At 34.2% G+C, this 22035-nt stretch overlaps 1 protein-coding gene across 4 annotated transcripts; it reads right to left on the bottom strand.

Moving 5' to 3' along the window:
• Positions 1-1325: 1325 nt before the first annotated feature.
• On the bottom strand, positions 1326-21330 carry LOC134536926 (selenocysteine lyase-like). 4 transcript variants are annotated; one of them, XM_063377023.1, is made up of 7 exons: positions 20919-21196; positions 16041-16197; positions 14173-14317; positions 12267-12411; positions 9520-9751; positions 7949-8123; positions 1326-1413 (listed from the first exon to the last, which is right to left on the bottom strand). In XM_063377023.1, the coding sequence occupies exons 1-7, from the start codon at positions 21132-21134 to the stop codon at positions 1380-1382; spliced, it is 1104 nt and encodes a 367-aa protein (XP_063233093.1). In that variant the 5' UTR covers positions 21135-21196; the 3' UTR covers positions 1326-1379. The 4 variants fall into 4 exon arrangements, with proteins under 4 accessions (XP_063233093.1, XP_063233092.1, XP_063233094.1 ...); XM_063377022.1 differs by having other exon boundaries at positions 9524-9751; XM_063377024.1 differs by lacking the exon at positions 1326-1413 and adding an exon at positions 3062-5176 and having other exon boundaries at positions 20919-21330.
• Positions 21331-22035: the final 705 nt, after the last annotated feature.

Below are 22035 nucleotides of genomic sequence, written 5' to 3'. Positions count from 1 at the left end.
TTAGACTACATGCATTGCGTATTCAAAGTCCATGATGCTTATGGCCAGGGCAACAATTCCATTCCCAGGCGGCTAACTTCTATACTAAGGAGTTAAAGAAACTGGTGCAGCATTGTGAAAAGCGTTTGGAACTGAATGGAGATTATGTGAAAATTTGAAGTAGATATGTAATAAACTAAAACTAAAATTGTCAATCAAAACTTTTTCATGAAAGTTTTTTTTTGTTGACCAAATGGAGCTTAATTTATAATTTCCATCGTGGCTAACCCACTATAAAACAGGAATAACTATACTGAAACGAAAACTGACAGTAATGATATTCTTTGTGCAAACTAAAATCACAGGCAGCATAGTGATGCCAAAATTCAAACTGGAAAAATTTTTTAAACACAAGCTGCTTGATTGGTGCCGGGATACGGAACGCCAAATTAAAGGACATTTCACTGTATCATCAACTTTGAGATCACAACAGTCCGCAATTCCATTTTCTGCAAAGAAATCACATTTTTCACACACAGCATTATCACCCAGTCTTAACCACAATCAGCTCACATTAATTAGGGACAAGATTATATGGTTAATTACGATAAAATCGCAATAATACCGTGCAGCATGTCAAATGAAAGTTAATATACCATTTAGCAGCACCAAATTGTAACTAAAAACATGAAATCAATGAGCAATTTGACAAAACATTTATCATTTAACATGTTAAACTCATTGAATGTAATTTATTTAGCATGAATTTTGTATCAGAATATATGATGCTCAATGGAGTAAGAAAAAAAAATTAATATTAAATTGTTTAATCTTACATCACTTACATTAGTAACATGTTTTTACATTAATGATGAAACATATTTAAAACCCACAAAACTTTGCTGATCTATTGTTATTTTTCTTAGTATATACTGTACAAAACATGCTTAATACTTGCGCGTTTACTTTCAAAGTGCACCACGTGTCAATCAAAATGAAAATATTTTGGTGAAATAAATACTAAGAAATATTTTTAGTTTCATATTTGTTGAATAATATGTTGTTTTTTTTAACAAATAAAGCCAATATATAAAAATAAAAACAATAACCCCGAAATCACGTTTCAAAAATGAATTTGCCCTACTAATTGTACCATAAAATCTTGTTCCTACACATAACCTATTTCTGGGTTGAACAACATGATGTCAAACATGACCCTGTGTTGTTTTCATCACTTCATCTGAGGTACAGTACGTTTAATGTATACCGTGCGTATATCAGTCTTTCGCTAATGTGGTTTAAGAATATGTTTATCACACTCTACCTGGAGCTAGGAATCCAAGACTCTGTGCTGCTTCTCTCCAATGTGGGGACTTGCAAAGTTTTAAACCAGTTCAAATTTAGACAACCTTGAAAGGTTCAAAAATAGCATCTCTGTGAAAAAAAAAAAAAAAAGTGAAAGGATGCAGTAGCCATCACTTATGTCACCTACTGCTTAAATGGGGTAAAAAAAAATCACAATATTGATGTAAGAGATCTGAGGTATAGTTATGTTCAGAAACTCAAATAAATACAAAAAAAATGTCTGTTTAAACATGTGAACAATAGACAAGTACACAGGCTCAATGGGATTTAAATTCAAAGGGGTACATAATGCAACCCCTTACTAACAGTAGTTATTGCAATGACTCACAATCTTATTTATGTAACATTATCTTGAACATACACTCCTACATTTCTAAACATTTTCACAGGTTTTTTATTAATGGGAATTACAGAACAGAAAGAGGAAACAGTGGTGTACATATTAACACTTTAATAATTGCAGATATTATAATGATGCCATCTAGTTAAAAGTGAGTGAGAAATTTTGACTCAAATATTTTCACATGCTTCTTGAATATTGCTTTTTTACACTTTGTATAAATTAATAGACTGCTCACGGTAACCCTTAAGCCTAGAAGTTGTCAACTTTGCTTTAGCTGGCCACTTAGCATTGAAGAGTAGTTTCAGGGATAGATACCGGAGTTAATACTAGGGATGGGCCAGTAAAATACTTTAATCCCACCAAAAATATTCACTGTTCAAGAGATTTGATATTTTAGGATAAAGATTTGAATAAAAATAATTTAGGCAAGTAAATACAGAAATTTAAAAATAAGCACCCATCATTACCAAGGTGGCTAGCCAACCTGAGAAAAAAATTTCCTGAAGATTCCAGGTTTGGAAAAATAAATTCCCCTAACCATTACGTAGTACTATTTAGTTGCCAATAACTATAAAAAATTCAAATATCAAATGGTGATTAGTAGTTAAGTTCACACTTCACTATTGAAACTGGCAACTATAAATATTTTTATCGCACTACCGTCGATATCACTGAAGTCAATGCGCGTGGTCAAAGTGCCGATATACGTGCATACTTAGGAGCAAAACGGAATGGGAGGAAATATCTTGTATCACATAGGTATGGGTTGGAAAGGGTGAAGAAACTGGCTCAATAACTTTTAACTTTTTTTTTATTAACCTAGTCACTCAAAATATTCTCTGAATACCTGAGAAATTCCCACACCTTTCCAGGTTTTCCATTTCCCTTTCGCTAGTCACAGAAGCTAACAATACAATGTTTGTCACCAGCTGCAATGCTCTGGGAATGTTTGTTTAGAACTGCTGGGAATACTTTTTACAAAAAAAATTGTTTGACTACTAAATATAAAAAAAAAATGCTTATTTTAATTTTAAAAATTTATGTGTTTAACATTTTTAGAAAACTTCCATTTCTGTGTTTTGTTCATATATATCATTTTATTCCCGGCTCTAGATTTGAGGCACTCTTTTAAGAGTTCAATTCGAGATTAGGATTTGAGGAAAAATAAATTTGACCCAATCATCATTTAATTACATATTGCATCAGCCTAGTAACTGCTCAAAACATTACGTCTGGCAAATTAAACAAAGGACAATCAATATAATTCACACTCGTTAATAAATATACTTGCATTTGGTGTCAACTGTTTGTTTTGAGGTAAGCCTACAATAGGAACATGACCTATAAAATTGGTGATTAAAGAAAAAACACAAAAACTTGAAAAATTGTCTTTTATTTTTTTACTTTATTTCACAAACAATTTCAAAACATGTTTTAATATTGTTATTAAATAATTTACAATAAAAAATTTGTTACTCAAAGCTGTTTTTATTGAAAATCAGTCTATATACAAGTTAGTAAAGTCTGGTCCCATAAAACAAGAATTTTTAGAAACCCTAGAGAAAGAGCTTAATTGAACCTGAAGAAGACCAACAAAAAATAGAAATATACAGTAAATAGTGACTTACTGAAAATGCATTTCTTCTGACTAGAAAGAATTTGTGCAGGAGTACAAAAGGATAAAAATAAATAACAATGCAAAACCTATTTAGGTAACTACTACATAGTTGTAGGTACATCAGTAGTTAACTTACAAGGCCTGCATGTAATTAGGGACTACACACAAGCCTAGGAACCAAAATCACAAACCTGGCAATACCAATTCATCATTCAAGTAAGCAAAATTAGGTAACAGTTTGTTTCCATTGCATACATATACACATTTTGACAAAAATTTTTTAACATAAATGCCATAAAAAATACTGTTCTGGATTCTAGAATATATCAAGAACTAGAATGCCATGAAACATCAAATATTACAAACATTTTTTTTTAAGGATTATGCTAGTTGTAACGGCAGGAAGGGGAGACGGCAGCGGTGATAAACTATGGAAATCTCGTAATGCTGCTTGTGTTTGTCTACTCCTAAGTTTCCGTAACGGCTAACGATTGACACTACCATATATCTGTCATTTTATTTAAAGTATCTAGAATTTATTTATTTGTGCAATTAACTTAATACCCCAGCCACAAGGTTGGGTACAACAATTGATGCTGCATTTTATAGGAATTTATAACGTAAAACATCCTAAATGTTTGTGTCATATTTTAGCTAGCATAAGCCAATTGTCATTATGATAGACACCGACAGTTCTGAGAAATTAGTTACCATAATTGAATCATGTTTTTGTCCAATTAAGTAACAAATTTCTTGTAAAATATATTTGAAAACATTAACTTTGAATCTTTTTCTTTCAATTTACGATCATACCTGCATTCTTATGTTATTATGTGGACTCTGCGCACACATTTATTTTAAGTAGGTGTAGAGCAGCTTATTAAATCTTGTTTTAAAACCATTGCATAAAATGTTAAGTTTTCTCAGGTATTGAGTTAAAACTAAATTGATGTTCAATAAAGTTATAAAATTGCTAATTCAACATGGCTGTAGTCTAGAACATGTAAAACAAAAGATCTTTCAAATCATTAATATAATTCCAAAGTATAACGTAAAAAAAAAATTCCAACATAAATAATCACAGTAGCAAATAAGGTAACATAATAATGTCTTTGATATGAAATATAAAAAAAACTTTACTGCTGTTTTTTTAAAATTATTTTTTACTGGGTAAACATTTTTTTGAAACAAAACTTTTCAGTTCCACGAAAGAGATGTAAAAAACACAAACATAGAAGTCAATAAGCATTTGCATGGAGTGATTTTAAGAAACCTTGAAATACTGAAATTACTAAGGCCAGACTTAAAATCCTCCGCTCATTGTAAGCGTTATCTTTCATTGAGTATTTAACTTAATAAATTGCTAAAAGTCACTCTTACATGAAGATCAACCATTTGACACGATTCAGTGATTTCTCACAATATTTCTTTAAAAAACAGCACTATGCACTGCAAGGAAAAGAACATGACTATAAAAGAATCATGGGAAAGTTGTTCTGTATGTATGTGTTTCTGAGTTTTTTAAAAGTGTAGATATGTTACCAACTTAGAAACACGTACTTTATTTCAAAGCCATGTTCTTCTATTTGCAAAGTACAGCGTGGTTTTTGTTTGGAAGTGATCTTGTGGGAAATGGCAGAGTCTCCAGGCAGGATGGAAAAAAAGGATAGTTTGTTAATGCATAGGAACAAGAGATTAGGATTCGGCCATTTTATGCTATGCTCCTAGCGGCCTTGTGACCAACTGATCCATGGCTCTCTTCAAGGCAGAAACAGCAGTATCTACGTCTCCTTTGGAGGTAGTTCTTCCCACGCTTAGACGAATTGTGCTTCTAGCCACACTGGGTGACACTCCAGAAGCAATCAATATGTCTGGGGAATAGAAATTAGACTGTTACGGTATTTAAGTAAAATAAGTACAAAAAAAATTTAATTTCGTATTTGTTGAAAAACACACTGTCGTTATATTTTATAAACAAACATAATGCACAAAAATATTAACCGAAGACTTAAGGTGAGGGATCCTTCAAGATTATAGTAGGCTCCAAACCTCTTGGCTATCAACTCGGTGTCCATAAATATCAGTCAAGCCATTCTTTATTCCCATTACCAATAGATAGTGATGGGCCGAGACTCGAAAAGTCGAGTCGAGTCGAGCGAGTAGCATCAGCTCGGCTCGGCTCGGCATTCGAGTTTATTTTACTCGACGGGGCGAAACTCGAAAGGAAATTGGATAAAACTCGATGATAAAATATAATAAAATTGAATTACAATTCTTAATATCTCCTTACGTGACTTCAGCCGACACTAAAAATACGTACGTAAGACCGAAACACGTACTTAAAAACAATGACGACAATCTGCCATATTATTTATATTTTAGTTTTACATATTGCCAACTTAACAGGTGTGACCACATAGCAAAGAAGACGAACACATTTTTAATAAACAAAACACAAATTAAATTTTATAATCTTAATATCGGCCCAAATATTACTTTTTTTTTTAGTAAATCCGTGCTACAATCGGCGCAACGTTACAATAATAAATTAACGGTAGCGTTATATTTGTGTTACAGAGCGCATGTTTGCGACTGATACGCCACCAATCACGAAATGGCAGTTAAAAAAAACAACTGTGCTCCACTAATTTTAGGAAGTGTAGGGTGGCGAACATGAATTTTTTTTCCGTGTTTGTTTACACTATTACGTTCGGCGAGAGTGCATTTTGTATAATTGTTTGCTATCCAAATTAAGTGGCAAGTTAAAATTAATTATGAAGTATAAAGTATTTTATAAAGTGTAACTATTTAATACAAATACAAAAGCATGGATTGGTTGGAAGTGCCAGCTTGCGATTGGCCGGCAACGTAACGGCGTTAGTGTTGTAGCAATAATCTTTAAATGTATTATATTTGTTATGGGAACGTTTATTGTAATGTTGCGTTAATTGTAGCACGGCCTTACACTTCCCATAAGTGAAAGTTTTCAAAAATGTTCTAATGATTGTGTGAAACGTAACCTAACCTTCGCGCCAACAAGCCTAAATTATATTCATTTTTTTATTGACTCCTGAATGCTGCAGGCCGCAGCTAACTCGTTCGGTCCAAAATAAGGTAAATATGTAGTTGAGCGGTATTTGCGAAAAAAAATGTTAAAAACTTAAAATACTTTAATTATATGCTCTTTAAATTCCTCTTTTCATTAAAGCCGGCAGATATAAGAAATTCCAAATACTTTATGAGATATCGAATTTTTTAATTTTCATAGTTGGGCGATATTTGTTAAATAAAATTTAAAAATTCTGAAAATACTTTAATTATATGCTCTTTAAATTCCTCTTTTCATTAAAGCCGGCAGATATAAGAAATTCCAAATACTTTATGAGATATCGAATTTTTTAATTTTCATAGTTGGGCGATATTTGTTAAATAAAATTTAAAAATTCTGAAAATACTTTAATTATATGCTCTTAAAATTCCTCTTTTCATTAAAGCCGGCAGATATAAGAAATTCCAAATACTTTAGGAGATATCAAATTTTTTTAATTTTCATAGTTGGGCAATATTTGTTAAATAAAATTTAAAAATTCAAAAAATACTTTTTTCTATGCTCTATACCTCAATTATTGAATTGTATTATATCAGTCAAGAATTTATTCTAAATGAATTATTTGTATTAATACTTGTATTTTAAATATATTTGATTACGTGGGCCAGTCTAAGGACTCTTAGCAGTAAAGTGAAAATATTTAAGCTCAACTTAAGTGTCAAAGATTCAAATAAAAATTCAGACTCGAATCGACTCGACTTGAATTTATGATCTACAAACTCGACTCGAATCGACTCGAACTAATTATTGTATAATTCGACTCGACTCGACTCGACTTAAAAATTTGCAGGTTCGTACATCTCTACCAATAGATATACCAAGTGGGACTTGCCCACAAAGAAATTAATTGAAAAAAAAAAAATGTAACACATATGAACCTAATACGATTTACTAAGAAATTTAGATTTAATTTCTGCAAACATTATAAATACTTTTCTTTTATATGTAATATGGTTTAAAATTTCTAATAATAAACTTTAAGATTTTACTGGTTTAAGTGCAAATTAATTGCCATGCATTTTTTTTTTTTTTTTTTTTTAATTTTACACAGCTTTATTATGGTTCCATGTATACATTTATCTCATGTTCTTTTCCTGTACTTGGTATCAATTTTTTCTTGAATTTCTGTGAAGTGTGATAAAAAAAACTGATAAAAAAATATTCATGAATAGCTTTATAATACATTTGATTTGAAAATTCATTGAAGTAAATAAACAAATAAATAAATAAATATATATATATATGGACGGTCTCCGGGTAAAAGGTAACAAGTCACATTTTTGGTGATTTTTAGTCAACAAGTCACTTAAACTCTTAAGTATACTTAGAATATGTAATGCATTTTGAATCATTGGCAACTATGTTGGTAAATAAAAGAATGATGCAATAAAAATTTAAGTATTTAAATTCAATTTTTAATCTAAGAGTTTTTTTTTTGTTTCTCCTGCAAAAAAAAGTGAATTCTTGACCTGTTGCCTTTTACCCGGAGACCGTCCATGCACACACGCATGCGGGAGCCGTGTCGAACGCTCACCCGAGGGCTTGTCCTGGGTGTGGCAGGCCGCCCCCACGCTGGCCGTCACCTCCGGGCAGCCGGCGAGGATCTGGTGGCCGGGCAGGGCGCTGCTGACAAACGACACGCTGCAGGTGTTGGGCAGCCTGCCGGCCGACGAACAGTTGAACCGCACCTGCCCCGCCCCGAACACCTCCTGCCGAACAAACACTCCCCGTCGACGCCGCGTCGCTACCTTCACAATGACGTTTCAAAAAAAAAAAAAAATTGGTTGCCTGCAAAGTCGGTTTACGGACAATAGTTTAACGTGACGACGTCATAGCAAAAAAAATTGATGAAATGATTGCATACTTTTATGAATAAAATTGAAACATTTTTATTGAAATGAAATCTGCAATTTAATTATTAATTTACTTTTATTTGCACTCATTAATTCAAATATGTTTATTACTTTAACAAACAGATTATTTTAACTATAAATTTTATACATGTTTGCTATTTAACTTCTTCCAATCTGTGTTATTCTGTTAAGGATAGGACGATGGTAGGAAAAGTAGGAAATGAATGGGAGTGTTTCAAGGATGATGTGTAGGAAAATGGCTTACCCAACACCAAGATGCAGTCAAAAATAATATATTTGTGCCACGGACTCTGCAGCAATGCTAGTAGGAACGGGTTAGCAAAGAGCAATGAAAATGTTACATTGAAATGCATGAAAACAGAATTATGCCACGGACTCAGTCGCAATGCTAGGAGGTTCAGGTTAGCAAAGAGCAATATAAAATGAGCGTAACGGGACACAGTGAAATGGGACTATGTGTGTAATGGGACTATGTGCATAACGGGACACTTTTTTGTGCGTGCAGCCGGCTTTCATTGATTTGTTACACATTGTCACATAAAAAAAAAATAATTAAAAAAAAAATCAAAATTGATTTTATCAATTAAAACATTGAATCAACCTTAAAATTGCCGCGAATGTAATCTAACTTTCCGGAGCTCGACTACAACATTTTCTTTCTGGATTTATTTGGACTTGATTTAGAATGAATGAATGGATGGATGCATTAAGGCTTAACATCCTGTTAATCGTGAGTGGGTTTCGGGGAACAGGAGTCCCCTGAGAAAACTTACAGTCTCACTGCAACATTTGCCGTCGATAATACAAAAGGGTCAAAACTTAAACCACCATTAGTTCTGGACACTTTAATTTTGTGTGTATGTAAAGTAATATCTTCAATATTTAAAAAAAATATATATATAAAAGAAAGGTATGGTACCTTCTACCAAAAGGAACTATTAGCTCAACTTACAAATACAGCAGTGTCTCGTATAACACAGATCAACTGTCCTAGTGGTATCATTTTTGAGGTGGTGTTTTTCCAGCTTTTATTCTGCTTTTTCCCAACTAGTAAATGGCCTCTTTGAGGTTAATCTTTCCTTAGGCTTTCGACAATGGTCATATTATTTTATAAATCTTCCAGCAAAAGTTTTGACAGTCTTTACCGGCTTTAAATGGGCTTGAAAAATACGGAACCTCAGCTAGTCGAAGCTCGGTTAAACGCGGCTCTACTGCAAGTTCGAGTGTTCACTTGCGGTCAGTCTCCCCTCCAGGTAGTCCCTGGCGCTCGCCATGGCCCGGGAGTGGTCCCCGAGACGCAGCCGGACCAGCCTCGCCGCCTCGCCGAGCCCGGCGACCATGGGGGTGTTCTCCGTGCCCGGCCGGTAGCCGCCCTCCTGGCCTCCGCCATGCATCAGGGGGTAGACGGGCGTGCGCGCGCCCAGCCCGCGCGCATACAGGCACCCGATGCGAGGCCCGTAGAACTGCAGCGCGGGAGAAACAACTCAACACTCTTTCAAGTCTATTATCAGGGGCGTATTATCAGGGGTTCAACCCTCCCCCCCCCCTCCCCCCTGCTTAGCACCAAATCATTAATTAATATCTTATTCATCACTCAAACAAATTTCATATTAAAATTAATAAAATATTATTACCATTACAATATTTAAATTTAAGTACCGAAAACTGCTAAAAAATAGCACTACTTTACACCTTAAAATCCAAATTCTCCCGGGGGAGGATCCCCGGACCACCTGCTTTAACACCCCCCATACACAAATCCTGGCTACGCCACTGATTATTATGTACTGATACATTTCACTGGAAACCTTACAAGTTATGCTACAATGTCACAAGAAACAAAAGGAGCCTTCTCGGATTATTGAAATAGATGTCTGCACAGGTTCTTTTGCTAGTTGTCGCATTACATATTGCGCATGTCAATCTTACAATAATGGCCATAGTAATGTTCACAGTAGTTATATTTTTGAAGTAAATTCTTTTTTCGGTACGGTGAGAGTAAAATTTCAAGGCCAAATTTTAATGCAACTTTTTCGTGAAACATTAATTGTTCTGAAGCGAAAAGGACAGAGAATAGGTATTTACTTGGCCCAAGAGATATGTAAAGAGTACTATGCTATATACGTTGCTAGGCTTGTTTTTGTTTTCCTATATGCGCAATGATTCATCCCCCATCCAAAAAAAAAAAAAAAAAAAAATAGAATCGAGAAAGATAGTTGAACGAAAGAATTAGTCAGAGAGTGTGAGCATGTGTTTTTTTTTTCAGAAAATCGATATAGGTATCTTATACAGTCAGCTGTGAATGCCTTGAATTTAATGCTACCAGAGCGCTCGCGTTCCTCCTTGTTCAACCAGCAGCGTAGATAGCACTGTTTAGACTATTCTAGCACTACCTGTTATGAATTTTATATATTGCTCAGAGATTTGACATGTTCCAAATGGCAGAATTGTTTGAAGAAACAGTAACAAGCACAGTATTTCAACAGTGAGTAATATTTATTGTTAATTAATCATTATTAATCAATAATTATCGATATGCTGAGCAGTTATTTTGGAGTAATAATTTTAATTCATGTTTATTAATTTATTTTTATTTTGATCAAATTTATATTAAATACAAAAAAAAAGTTAGGTTTCTTAAATACTTGAAAAAGAAATGAAAGCCAAAAAACTCCGGTCTGTGTTATTTAAAAAAAAAAACTGCCTTCTTTCTCTCTCTCTCTCTCTCGGCTGTTTTACCCCTTAAGATTTACTTACAAGTTGAGGTTTGAATTGCCAAAGAAATTTCACTTCTATCACAAGTACAGAGTTACATGCGTTATTTTTTTTTTAAATAGTGGGGTTAAAAAAGTTTAAAAGTTTTACACTAAGTAATGGGGATGGGAGCAACAATATAATTTGCCCGGACGTTGGTTTTTCATGATGGCCCTGCATTTGGCACCAATACACTTTTAATAAAGCTATTAATTAACACAGCTACCATCAGGGTTTTCACTCTTTCTTTATCCAATCTCCCCGGGTTTTACCTGTTTCACCCAACATTATTTCCCCTGTTTCGGTGGGCCATCTTGCAAGATAACAGATACACTACTGTACACATTATTATCGAAACACATTTCAACAAACACACATAACATCCAGAATTCACTTAAAAATATTTTCCTGTATAATATACAGTTTTCACTGTTATCATTTCCATCAACAATGCCAGTCTGAGGGAAGGAAAAAAAAACGAATGTATGTGTCACATGAAAGTATGAAACAAATACTATATTGACCGTGATCTGACGTAAAGACTTGAGTACATATTTAACTAACTGTGCTTATAATTAATACACTCTGGTCTGTAGGCTAAATGTTAAGTGATACAGATGTTTAATGGCACACAAATTCATGATTGGAATATATAGGCCTACTGATTTTAAAACTATAGAATACTAAATACCATGAAAAATTACTGATAATATCTTGCAACTAAGATGTCATATTCCCTGTGTTTTAGAGGTTTTGAAGATTTTCCCAGCCTGCAAGCACCTGGGCCACAGCAGGTAAGAAATGAGACAGCTCAGGTACTAATCCTGGAAGATTTACTCCTTTGTCTGTTTGTGGGTAAGATACAAAGCAGATATTGTCATGAGTCAGCTGATTTTTTTTTCCAGACACTGTTGTTCACCAGCATTATATTCTGTCACTGTTACACTCTTTTGATAAGATAGGACAGATAGAGATAAACTGTGTAATTACTCTTCATCGAGGGGCATAGGAAAGAGATAAATCACATCAATGATATTAAAAATTAAGTAAAAAAACAAAGAAACATTTTAAAGGAATTATATCTCATTCCTCTTTAACCATGGAACAAAACACTAAACATACATTTCAATTTTTAGTTTTGTAATGTAGAATATCTTTTAACTACTCTAATCTAAAAAAAAAAACAGGTAGTAACTAGACACATTTAAATAACACATCAGATACCTTGTGACCAACAATTGTCAAGTAATCCACATTCAAAACTTGGACATCAACGGGAATCTTGCCGACTGCCTGAGCCGCATCCGAGTGGAAAAGTATAGGAATGAGGTCTTTCGACTTCCTTTCGTTGTTCACCTCGAATATCCGTCTGAAATACACACATGATGGTACTGTGCAATTCCAGACAACTACACATATTGAGCATGTACGTGCGTGCAAATGTGTATTGAACATGTGCGTGTGCACACACGCGCACACACATTTTGTAATCCGGCACCAATCAAGCCGCTCACATTCCGATTGATTGTTTCCAGGTGGATTCTGGCTGTTGACCTTGCCTGCTAGGTCACTTAATGTGCTGCCGGCATTTTAAGTTCACTCAGAGTCAACAGCGACTGTCAGTTTTCATTAAAGCGAAGCTTCGACTAAGTGAATCAATCAAAGCTCTTTTCAATATCAGATTTGACTTCACCAGGAAGTTCGCTAATTGTTTTATTTGATTGCGATGAAAAGCTTCATGTCTGATATGAAGCTTTGCTTTTCTTGCAAAACTTTAAATCATTGGAAGCCTAAGATTCGCTCATGAAAATATTGTTTTTTTGTTGTTGTATATATATTTTGCTTCAATAAAGTAAAAAAACTTTAAAAAAATTAAAAGATGGCACTCCATTTAATTTTATGAATGTTCAATAATAATATTATGCAAGGTTATTTTATAATTTTTATTAAATATTATAGACAGGGCCCAATCGGTTAATTTCAACATTATAAATATTTAATTTTTTTGTTTTTACTCAAATCCTGCATTTTATCAAATAAGTGTAATACAGCTTCGCTAAGAATTATATTCACAAATTTATTCGACTTTGCAAATAGTTTAAACATTCAACTTGATTATTCGCTTCACATCAAAAAACTAATATCTGCACAGGCCCACTTGGGAGCTAATTATCCATAATGATTTTTTTTAAGAGATAACAACCAAAGTGCAACGTGATGGCATACATTTTTTTGAACATAAAGGTCATCTGTATTTTTTTTTTTCTACAGACAGCTTATTACAGATCGTTTTAAATAATGATGTATTATAATAATTTTTCTTTGGTGTTCCTGCTAAACCTATATTGATGTTCAATGTGATGGATGAAACTTTTGAGAGCTGTCAAATTTAAAACAAGTTCCACAATACAGACTTCATGGTATTGCTTATTTTTCTTTACCATAAATTTCGACAAACTACTACATTAAATGAAATGTTTATGAAATTCAGTACATACAGGGTACAAGTACTAGCTCTTGTAGTACATACTTCTCACTAACACATTCATTTTTATCTGGCAAGAAAACCTAAGTAATTTCCGGTTCTATTCTTTAAATAACTACTATTTACCATTTATATTTTATAGGGAAAAAAAAGCTGGTACCTGCAACAGGAATCAATTTATTACAAACATTATGGTGTTTACGCTGCAAAAACAGCAGAAGACAAGGAATTTTCTTTTGTACCAGTCTTCGAAAATTTACATTAACACTGATGTACATACCTGTAATGAGTTACGTCACATAACCAACATCAACATACATACATTAAAATGCTAAGTTATGCACTCAGCAAATAATTGTTATTTTACCTGCATAGCTGGGGCAGTTTTCTCGTAATACATAAATGTACGTTTCACGAAAAAAATACAAAGAAAAATGTTTACCATAATACAAACAAAATTTTTTTTTATATAATGTGTGAGACCCTGCTACTGTAATTAAAACTGATATGATAATAAATAAAAGGCATTTTTCAGTGTTACACATGCGCTACTTGTTATAAAGCCTAGAAAATAATTTTTTTAAAGTTTATGATGGTGAAAAAATTTTTATCATAAAAAATTTAGAAATTGTGTACACATGTTACCTGCCTATAGTTTCTACGGGCATGATGACACCAGTCTCATTGTTGGCCATCATCACAGACACAAGACAGGTTGTGGGTCTTATCTGCTCAACGAGATCCTCCACCTTCAGACATCCGTCCCTACCAACAGGAACAAAGGTCGCATCTGAAACATGAATTACAATTTTTTTTGGAAGAACTGCTTTTTTTAAAAAATAAAAAAAAATAAAAAAAAACTTGGGTTTAATTTGCTTGTAACTAAATACAGATCACTTCAACTAGCCAAATTGCTAGAAAAACTGTAATATTCCATAACCTCTGCCCTTTTATTGCTCTGTTTGTATGCTTGGTTCTGAATGGAAATATTTTTATAATCCTGTTTCGTCTAACATCAGGCACATCTGCACCGCGAGGTATTTTTTTTTGCTTATTCTAAAAAGTCTGCATTCATTTTGTAAAATTGTTGAAAGGTCACCATAAGGTTTAATATACATTTTTGCATTATATTTGTCTGTAGGTCATTGTCATTTCTCATTGGTACTGAATGTTTCTTCTAGAATAATTCTAAAAATACTTATGGCTCAGCAGTAATGTGAAGAAATTTCTCACACACAAACAGACCGGGAGGGAAGAGGGGAGGGGAAGTTGTGAAATAGTTTTCCTGCTGCCAAGGGTGTATTTCATCAGTTTGTTAGAAACTTAAGACTTGGGAAATCCAGCAGGTACAAGTACCATGTTAAAAGTAATCATTTTAATTGGAAATATTTTTTATAACCAATCAGAAAGCAGCATGCAATTTCCCTACAGAGACTCTTGGAAATTTTGTAGTATTAACCAGCCTGGCAAAGCTGACCTTTAAATGTAGAGCTGTGTTAATATTGGTAGGCTAGGCTACATGAACGCCTCCCCGATTTTTAAGGGAAAGTAGTCATGCTGTCAAAGCTGTTAGTCGCGTGACAAGGTTCTAAAACATTCAAGATGGTGTGGCTTAAGGCCAAGTCTATAAACTTGGTATAATCACCATGAGCACAAGACAAAAACTAGTTAAATAACCAAATTTAGAAAAAAAACCTTTATGAATTATGCTAGCTGTAAAAATGCAATGCAAACATTTCTCAAACTTACAACTTTTTTTACTTTCTGCTTGAGTTTCGGCCGTCCATCTTTTGAGCAAAGTATTCCCAAAAATTTGAAAGACACTTAGAAGGCTACAATATTGATTTTATTATAAACACATTGTGTTTTCACTTGTTAAACTTTTGCAGTTAAAGCAAATACTAAAATTTAAATTGTATTAATAAGAATTTGTAAGCTTGAATTATTAAAAAAGCATTGAAACAATGTAAACCAAACTTTTCAGTTGAACAATTAAAAAAAAGATAACACTTTACGCACCAACTTCAACAAGGACTACAAACATAACGAAAGTACGAAAATGGTCAAGTGTATCGGCGGAAGACATTCCACAACCCAACGTTTGGGTACTACAGCGATCTGATGTTTATTAAAGATCAGTTGGAGACAGCAAAAGCTCAAAGTTCGGAGGTGAGTGAAAAGCTTCCAAGTACTTATTCTATTCATATTAAATTTTAGTAAAACCTCTTTTATTTTTCTGAGGGGATTAACAAAAATAATAATAACGATTAGCCAGATACAAACATGAGAAAAGCTTAGTAATATCAAGGACGATAACAAACTTCATTTTATACTAATGTAAACAGATATTTTTTTCCAGGAAACTGAATTGTTGAGATATTCGCAAAAGTCATTTCTTATTTTCTTCGCTTCAACTGCTGAATTGCCTCAGTTTCTTTGAAGTCGTATTATCTGTACTTCATAAACTCGGCCTAATGCTGCAAGCGCCATCGCAAACCTGGGCGGACACCTACCAATGAGCTCGTTCTTCTCGAGGTTCCTGATGGGCAGAGCGACAGAGTCGTGCTCCACGTTCGTGGTGATGACGTGCGGCCGGCCGCTCGACGTTCCCGAGCGCGCGCGCCAGTCCCTGTGGTACTCCACCACGCCCTTCACCACCGTGTTGTTCGCCTGGGAGGGAGAGAGATCACACGGGCGGCTGTCACACGGCACGCAATCACACCTGACTGAACGTAGCTCGTCCCTCTGCGGCCTGACGACCGTGTGGGGACCCAGGAGGGTGGCAAGCAGGTGCACCATGCCACAGGTCCCGCTCACTGCAGGGCGTTCGCAAACACCTGGTAAACAGTGGCGTGGCTAAGGTTACTGGCGTCCCTGGCCGGACTTGAAAATGGCGGCCCTTTCTGGATTAAAAGAGAGGGGTGGAGGGAGGGTTCAGTAACCGCGAAACCGTCGTGGCGGCAAACCCCCCCTCCCACCCCTCCTTCCCTGCGCCGGCGCCCTTGGCGGGGGGGGGGAGGGGGGGGCACCCCTGCCAGCCGCTTGCTACGCCACTGCTGGTAAACCAATTTTTAGGACTCAAATAGACCTGTTTGGATACTGCGAATCGAATATATCAAATCAAATGTTTAAAACATTCTTGAAGTTTCATACTGAGTACTTTCTTTTGATTTTTTTTTTTTAAGTAACCAACTTTATTCAAGCAAAAAATATACAACACAGAAAAAAAAAATTAAATATTTTCATCAGTTTTAACTTTGCATCACAAGCGAAGCTCCAAATAAAACGAATATATAAAATTTCCTGGTGAAGTCAATTTGAATATTAAATAAGGGCTTTGACTGATTCGCTTGAATCAAATTAACTTACAACCTTTTTTTTATATCACAGACTCATTTTTAATTATAATCAACAATATTTATTTATTTTATTTATATATTTGTCCATGCCCACCAAACGCTATGTGCACGACGCTTATGAAAAAAGGCAAAATACAATGACAATTACAAAATAACAAAGTACAAATGACAAAATGGTCACTGCAAATATGTGGAAAACCCTCCCGTTGGTACCAAAATCTTTGAATAATATCTATACTAATAATAAAACTGTCTGAGGCAAAAAGTCTGTATATTGGATGACATTATGGAAAAACTATTGCAAATGGTTATTTACACAAAAATATAGACTGAAGATGTGAAAAAGGGGTAAGTATGTTTTAAAAGGAAATAATTATATCTCCAAAATTAATTAGGAGTAATGAATAATAAAATTTTGGGTACCAATAAAGACCATCAAAGACTTCCATCCATAATTTTTTATTTTGTGAAATTCAACCCCTAAGTGGTGAAAAAGGAGTAAGTATATTTTAAAAATTAATAATTATATCTCCGAATTTTATAAAGTTTAATTAATGATTTTGGGAACCAATAATGACCATACAAAAACTTCCAACCAAAATTTTTGTATTTTTTAAATTTAATCCCTAAGGGATGAATAAGGGGTAAGTATGATCTAAAGTTTAATAATTATAACTCCGTATTTAATTAAGTGTAATTAATGATTTTTTGTATCAAAAACTACCAATCATAATTTTTATATTTTGAAAAATTCAACCCTTAAGGTGTGAAAAAGGAATAGATAAGTATGTTTTTTAAGATTAATAATTATATCTCACTATTTAATACAACTTCTAACCAAAATTTTTATATTTTGTTAAAATCAACCTGTTATAAATGAAAAAATGGTAAGTAACTTATATTTTGATTAATGTTTATATCTCTGAATTAAATTATTAAGCACAGTAAAATATTTTGTCTACCAATAATAAATATGCAAAAACTACCATCTACAATTTTACCATTTTGCGAAATTCCAGTCATAATGTGTGAAAAAGGGGTGAATATTGTTTTAAGATAAATTATTTAAACTTTGATTTTAATCAAGCACAATAAAAAAACATTGGGTACTAATATACACATACAAAAATTACCAACCACTGTTCTACCATTTTTCTTTATTCAAACTCTGGTAGAAGAGGCAGGTGTTTTTGAAACCAAAAAATGGAACACTTCCAATTCAATTAGAACTAGAAGTAAGATACTAAAAAACCTGCATCTAAAGTTACGTATTGCTTATTTTTTGAATTTATAAAAATTCATCTTTTAACGGGATGAAAAAGCGGTAAGTTTTAATTTATTTTAAAAAATCTAACCTCCGAAACTAATTAAGTTCTATGTAAACTAAATGGTAAAAATAAACTAAAAAATATTATTTTACTTAATTGCAAAATTCATCCCCTAAGGAGTGTAAAGGGGTAACATTAGGAGTAAAGAAAATAATGCATAATTTGAATTTACTAGATTTACAGACATGCAACATCTACCAACTCAATCAACTGTTCCCCCTATTTCACCATAATTTAACTATACTAAATCCTGATTCCATGACATTATTGATGATATCCCCAATATGGTATTGCTTACATTATTACTACCCAGGGCGTAGTCAGGGGGGGGGTTAGGGGTTCTAACCCCCCCATCCCCCTTGCCATTATTTTTTTTTTATCTGAAAGCCGGTTAGCTAAAAGCCTGGGTGTCTTACTGCTATCACCGGCCACTGCACTGGAGGGGAAGAGTAAGCGAGCCCTACCGATTCTCCTTCCCTTCCCCTACACCTGTCGCGAGCAGAAGCTATAAGGTTGTGATGCCGTGACGGGTCCTAAGCTTTCAAATATCTTACACCTATTGTATTTAACCAGCGCAGTAATTATAAGCAGGTGGTGACTGGGTAACTCTTCCAGCTAAAGTAATTGTGTCCAGGAATAGGCCAGTTCTGCCAAAACCCAACAATTTTTATTCTTTTTTTTTTTGTATTGTCAAGCTTCGAGCATGATTTATGATTTTGAGTGGACGTGGACAGGGCACTTGGATTGATTAAAATATCTTTAATTAATTTCTTACTTCATCACTCAAATAATTTTTTTATTAAAAAATTAATAATATTTTTACCATTACCTACAATATTTAAAGTTAAGTACCGAAAACTGCTCAAATAGCACTATTTTACACCTTAAAATCAAAATTTTTCCGGGGGAGGACCCCTGGACCACCTGCTTTAATTGGGAAGGGGGGGGAGGGAACCATGCTTCTTAAACACCCCCCCCCCCCATACACAAATCCTGGCTACGCTACTGTTACTACCCCTACATTCTTGTGTGGGACAAGCATGGAAAATGGGGGGGTTTTGGGTGGGGAACAATAAGCACACTATTTTTCACGTATTTCATTTTTTTAATATAATGCTTTCTCTGTTCATACATAACCCAGATTATAATCCTACCCCCCACCCCAGAGGGTGTATTTAGCAATACCAATATTTCATTAACAAAGAAATTATGTCTGTGTAGCTTTAAACTTTTGGCAGCATCGTTTCCACTAGCAAAATAGACTATACCGAGTGGGACTGTAGTCTAATTAATGATACAAAAAAAATAAAATTATCTCAAAAAGTCCAATTTTAAACAAGTTAAATACCAGTATCGCAAAATAAAGTAGACTGGTTGGGACTGTAGTCTACTTTTAAGATATTAAAAAAAAAAATGTTTGTCAAGAAACTTTGTAATTTTTTTAGTTTAAGTATGTATAGGTATCACAATATACATTAGACCAGGTGGGACAATTGTCTACAATTTGATACCCAAAAACCCGCTTGGCCCATATGAACGTACGCATAGTAATGTCTTCGCACACATGTATCAAATGTAATCAAAATTACATTTTTATGTCAGGTTACATGCTAAAGCACATAAATCAGTGCTCCACATCTCATTCCATGCTAAAAAAAAAAATCCCTGTAAAGGGTTGACGCTTGGGTTACGGTGAAAAGTAGGTACTTCGTACTCTGATGACCTGCAAACGTACATTAATTACATTTTTTTACTTATTAATTATTTTTCTATGTTTGCAACACTCACCTTTCACATCCACACTATAAACAATTACCCCTTTTACTGCAAAGCATTTAGCAATTCTCATCTCACCATCCCTTTTGCACAACACATTCAAACAAAAAAAAATTAATTAATTTCACATTTACAGCACAAACACTTTATAAACTGCACAGCAATGTTCCACCACTATGAACCAAACAATCAAACATCATTATTCTCTACTTCTCTGATCCCCAAAAAAGCTACTAGATTTGATTCTATCACCTACTCTTATGACATCATTCATTTTCCCAATTTTTTTTTGCTACACATTTTGTTTCTGCACTTGCCGGAATCACGTTCTAGATTTGACCTAGCTAACGTAATTGTTACAACTGTAAACTACCAGTGAACTACTTTAAATATCGCAGTTATCTTCTTCAGAATCATTAGATAACATGTTAGGATATTTCATTCATGAATTTTATTTTTATCTTTTAGGTGTAACTTATAAAGAAATTATCAATTATAGTACTTTTAATGTTGCTAACCTAACCAACTATTCTTACAATTTTACAGTATTCTAATGTAGATAACCTAACTTAACCACACATTAAAATTATGAACTACCTACTTGAACTATCACACCTCCTTAGAGAATGATTGGAAAATATGTCCGGAAGATAATAATGTTCAATTTATTTTTATTACAAAGTTACTCTGCTACAGAATTACTGTTCAACCTAACCAAAAATTACATCAGTAAACTAGGTACTTAACTAGCAATCCAGTTTAATAGAATGATTATAAAATGTCAGGAAGTAACAAATGCATTATCGTATAGGTATTCTTATCTACTGTTTTACGGATAAGGCCCTTTCCTAGATAAACTAACATTTCATAAGTTAAAAGTTCCAATTTGCTAGATGTTAAGGTTAATATTAAAAGCAACAATACAAACCTCTGTTCCACCAGAAGTAAAAATTATATCCTCAGGATTTCCATGGATCATTTCTGCAATATAATTTCTCGAGTTGTTGATAACATCTTGTGCAAGTTTGCCAAACGCATTACTGGAACTAGGATTTGCCCAGTTCTCTGCTGCAGTAATTGTTATTGCATCTATAACAGATTTTTCACACGGTGTTGTGGCGTTTACATCCAAATATACCCCCATTCTTGGCTATACTATGGGTCGCTCGCTGCTTGAAGTCAGTCGCTACACGGCACACGCAACCCAACCACCGTACTTTTTTTTTTTTTTTTTTTTTTTTTTTTTTTTTTTTTTTTTTTTTTTTTTTTTTTTTTTTTTTTAATGGTTGAATGCTTATTGGCTCCCAACATCCAGTACAAGATGCACACAAGGTCGACGACACTGGAGTGAACTGCGCAACAATGAGCTTACACAATCAGGTTTTCAAACAAAAGCACTTTCACTCATATGAAATTATGATTGACTATTGAACGACGATCGATGAACGGTGCATATATTCTATTCCAACATTTTTTTTTTTTTTTTTTTTTTTTAATTGTTCGAATGGTAATCAGCTTCCGCCCACGACCTGCACTCAATGCCTTTTCTTAGTCGCAGTGAACTGTTTTTATTATCATATTATCAATCAAATGTCCGAACATAGATTAACACCCATGCCTTACCCGGGACTCGAACCCACATCCCCTCGCACCGTAAGCCGGTGTGCATCCGAATCCGACTACGCCACGGAAGTCGGCATACCAACAATCACATCACAAGCAACAATAAATTCAGACGAGTTCAATACGTCACATCTTTAACGTTCAGGCAGTGACTGATCAAGAGTTCTTACCGCCCTAAGCTAATTATGAGGACGCGCCCCCGCCAGGTTACAAGCCAGTGTTTGTTTTACGCGCGCTTTTTAAAATTTCAAAATTTATTGTTAAAACCAGGGAGTCCCGAGCTTTTTTCAGTTCACAGCGCATTTAGTTTTAGTGTTTTGTCTCGGTCTACTTGAAATATTTAGGGTAGATGCAATGATGCTGGATTAATAGTGCATGCGAAGACACGATTTCAGCCCGCCCCCTTCCCCCCCCCCCCCACC

Source organism: Bacillus rossius, chromosome 11 (assembly GCF_032445375.1).
Source record: "Bacillus rossius redtenbacheri isolate Brsri chromosome 11, Brsri_v3, whole genome shotgun sequence".
Lineage (NCBI taxonomy): Eukaryota > Metazoa > Arthropoda > Insecta > Phasmatodea > Bacillidae > Bacillus > Bacillus rossius.
Note: the sequence above shows the minus strand (reverse complement) of the source record. Positions and strands in the feature narration are given on the sequence as shown.

What these genes read in the sequence shown, in the direction of transcription:
- LOC134536926 (XM_063377021.1), bottom strand. Translation starts at nt 21,134, where the DNA reads ATGGGGGTATATTTGGATGTAAACGCCACAACACCGTGTGAAAAATCT. An exon ending in CCCGTAGAAACTATAGGCAG is followed by an intron (nt 12,412 to 14,172) that starts GTAACATGTGTA and finishes TGTGTATTTCAG; the next exon opens with ACGGATATTCGAGGTGAACA. An exon ending in CACCCAGGACAAGCCCTCGG is followed by an intron (nt 5,177 to 7,948) that starts GTGAGCGTTCGA and finishes TCTATTCCCCAG; the next exon opens with ACATATTGATTGCTTCTGGA.